The sequence below is a fragment of the Polyodon spathula genome, unplaced genomic scaffold, assembly GCF_017654505.1.
Source record: "Polyodon spathula isolate WHYD16114869_AA unplaced genomic scaffold, ASM1765450v1 scaffolds_4214, whole genome shotgun sequence".
NCBI lineage: Eukaryota > Metazoa > Chordata > Actinopteri > Acipenseriformes > Polyodontidae > Polyodon > Polyodon spathula.
In genome coordinates, this window is record NW_024475671.1 from 8,206 (window position 1) to 11,243 (window position 3,038).

At 40.7% G+C, this 3,038-nt stretch overlaps 1 protein-coding gene across 1 annotated transcript; it reads left to right on the forward strand.

Annotated features, from left to right (window-relative positions):
- The first annotated feature begins 498 nt into the window (after positions 1 to 498).
- Positions 499 to 2,688, forward strand: LOC121312647 (usherin-like). The gene is made up of 2 exons (XM_041244345.1): positions 499 to 728; positions 1,147 to 2,688. The coding sequence occupies exon 2, from the start codon at positions 1,471 to 1,473 to the stop codon at positions 2,686 to 2,688; it is 1,218 nt and encodes a 405-aa protein (XP_041100279.1). The 5' UTR covers positions 499 to 728; positions 1,147 to 1,470.
- Positions 2,689 to 3,038: the final 350 nt, after the last annotated feature.

The following is a 3,038-nucleotide window of genomic DNA, read 5'->3' on the forward strand; positions in this document are numbered from 1 at the left end:
ACAAGAAATTGTTCATAGAGCCTCTGGACTTCAAATTCAGAATCTTCATCTTTTGTACAAGTACGGGTCAACTTGATTATCATTTGGTTACGACATGGCACTAGTCTTGAGACATGATGCTGTTAGAGATTCTGACCCCTGCTGGTGAGACAAGAGTTAATGCACACATAACTGCTCCTTCAGATGTGTCTTTCTCTTTTGTACAGTGGTCAATATGCTTGTCAGGCGCAGCCGATCATTACGAATCTTAAAGAGGGAGTAACAGGCAGTGTTGTATGTCGTTATGCATAACATCCACTACAGGTGAGACAAAGTTTAAAGTTCTATAGCTGCTCATTTACATGAGCCTGGATCCTTATTAAACTTGGTGAGAGGGATATCATTGGAGATCAAACCAAAAAGCACCCTAAGTTGGCACCTTTAAAGCCAAAAGAGAAGACCTCAAAGACAAACAATGCAAACATTGAATATTTAAAATATGTCGTTTTCCTTTTTTTCAGGGAACAAACAACCAAGCTCACGTTTTTGGTCTAGAGCCCTTTACAACATACAACATCCACGTTGTAGCTGTTAACAGTGCCGGACAAGTCACAAGCCCATGGACCTCAGTGCGTACCCTTGAGGCATCACCCAGTGGACTCAACAACTTTACTGTAGAGAAGAGAGAAAATGGTAGAGCACTCCTGCTAAAATGGTCTGAACCCCTGGAACCTAATGGAGTAATCAAGGTATGTTCAATAATGTGATTTTTAGTACAAATGATGATGATAACGTTACAAGAATTAATCATGTATTGATTGGAAGAGCACTCTGAGCTTTTCTTAATCTTTGCTTGAGCAAACAAAAAAGACAATGTCTTTCCTTAAAACTAATGATATGATAAATTGTTTAAGAAATGCCAATTTCCCAATGTTGTAAATCAAGGCAACATCACATTTTCAACTGTCTGCTGCTTAAATTAGTTGGGATTTCATGTATGTGTTTTAATTGATTTCCAGATTAAAGTGAAATACATCATTAGTATGGTTATTCTGTTAGATAATAATGCAGTAATATGTTTTAAATATTTGAATTACTTTTTTGTGCTTTTAATCAATATGTTATGACACCCACAAACTTTTTAACTTTGCATATTTTCATTCACAGACATACAATATCTTCAGTGATGACAATCTAGAATTCAGTGGCCTGTCTCGTCAGTTCCATTTCAGGCGTCTTGAGCCCTATACAGTATACACTCTAGTTCTGGAGGCCTGCACTAGCGCTGGTTGTACCAGATCAGCTTCCCAGCCGATCAGAACTGACGAAGCTCCTCCCTCTTCCCAGCCTGCCCCTGTGGCCCAGTCAGTTAATACCACCAGCATTGAACTGACATGGGCACAACCCACACACCCAAATGGGAAAATATCTGAATACCAAATTATCGTCAGGAATAATCAGGGAAGCCGACTTGGCAATGCAGAAGTACTTATGCAGGAGGAGAAAATCTTGTTCACTGAATACAGTACAGAAAAGGATACATTTTTGTATAATGTGACAGACTTAAAAGCATGGACAAAGTATGAATTCAAAATCCGATCTTGGAATACAGCAGGGTACACAGATAGTTCATGGATAATGGTAGAGACCAAGCAGGCTCAACCAAAAGGTCTTGCTGCTCCAAGAGTTCATCATTTGGAAGATAATCCTCATAATTTGTTCATCACTTGGACCCCTCCAGAAGAAATCAATGGGGTTCTCCAGTACTATCGATTACAGAGAGACAACATTACCTTCCCCTTCAGCTTTGATACCGCCACAGTTAACTATACAGACGAGGACCTGATGGCTTACACTATGTATAGCTATGCAATTATTGCTTGTACTATGGGAGGGTGTACCACCAGTTTGCCTGCCACAATCAGAACTCTTGAGACAGCACCTTCATCTGTAGGCCTTCCAAAACTTATCACTATTAGTGCAACTGAAATAAATGTTTCATGGTCTGCACCACTGATTCAGAATGGTGAAATAACTAAATATACACTGTTAACGAATGGTGAACAACGCTATACTGGTAAAGGACTATTCAGTCTGATTTCTAGTTTACAGCCGTACACAGAGTATCAGTTTATCTTAATTGTATGTACAAATGGAGGATGTACCTCAAGCCCACCTGCATCAGCAAGAACACATGAAGCACCACCTACAAACATGAGAGCACCAAGGCTAAAAGTAACTGGGTCAGAGTCGGTAGAGGTTACTTGGGAACAACCAACTTATCCCAATGGGGAGGTCAAATCTTATGAACTAAGGAGGGATGGTGATCTCATATATGTTGGTTTGGAGACCCGTTATCATGACTTTACCTTAATGCCAGGCATTGAGTATACCTACACAGTTACTGCAAACAATATTAAAGGAAGCATCACTAGCCCCATAGCTAGAGCAAGGACAAATCCATCTGCTCCATCTGGTGTATCACCTCCAAAATTGCAACCATCAAGTCTAAGTGATATCTTTGTGATGTGGGACCCTCCTGCTCGATCCAACGGAGAGCTTCTGCCCACTACACCTGTACTTCCGCCAGGATCCTGGGGCCCCCCCGCTGGCCCCACCATCCTCCCCCTCACCTTCCTTCTTCCATCCTCCTATTTTCGCCGCTCTATCACCTTCTCTGGTACATCCACCAATTCAGGATCATCATAACTTTTCTTTTATTGGTCTTGGCTGGTGCAGAATTATAGTTGTTTATAATGTTTTTAAAATGTTGACCACAACCTAACATTTCCACCTTTGCCCAGATACATCAGCTGATATAAATCGGTGATGTTGTAAGGTTGGTACAAAGTATAGTATTTAAAGATTTCTATGTTACCATTTTAGAGTTTGGTATCCTGCTAAGAGAATATGTTTTACAAAAATCTGCTCACGCCAATCGTTTTAACAACTCTCAACATATGCCTTCAGTATCTCATACAACACGAGTCCCTTTTCACTTACAATGTTTGCCGGGCCAGTTGAACCCCTGCTTGTCTACTGCCCGCCAATCATAGTAC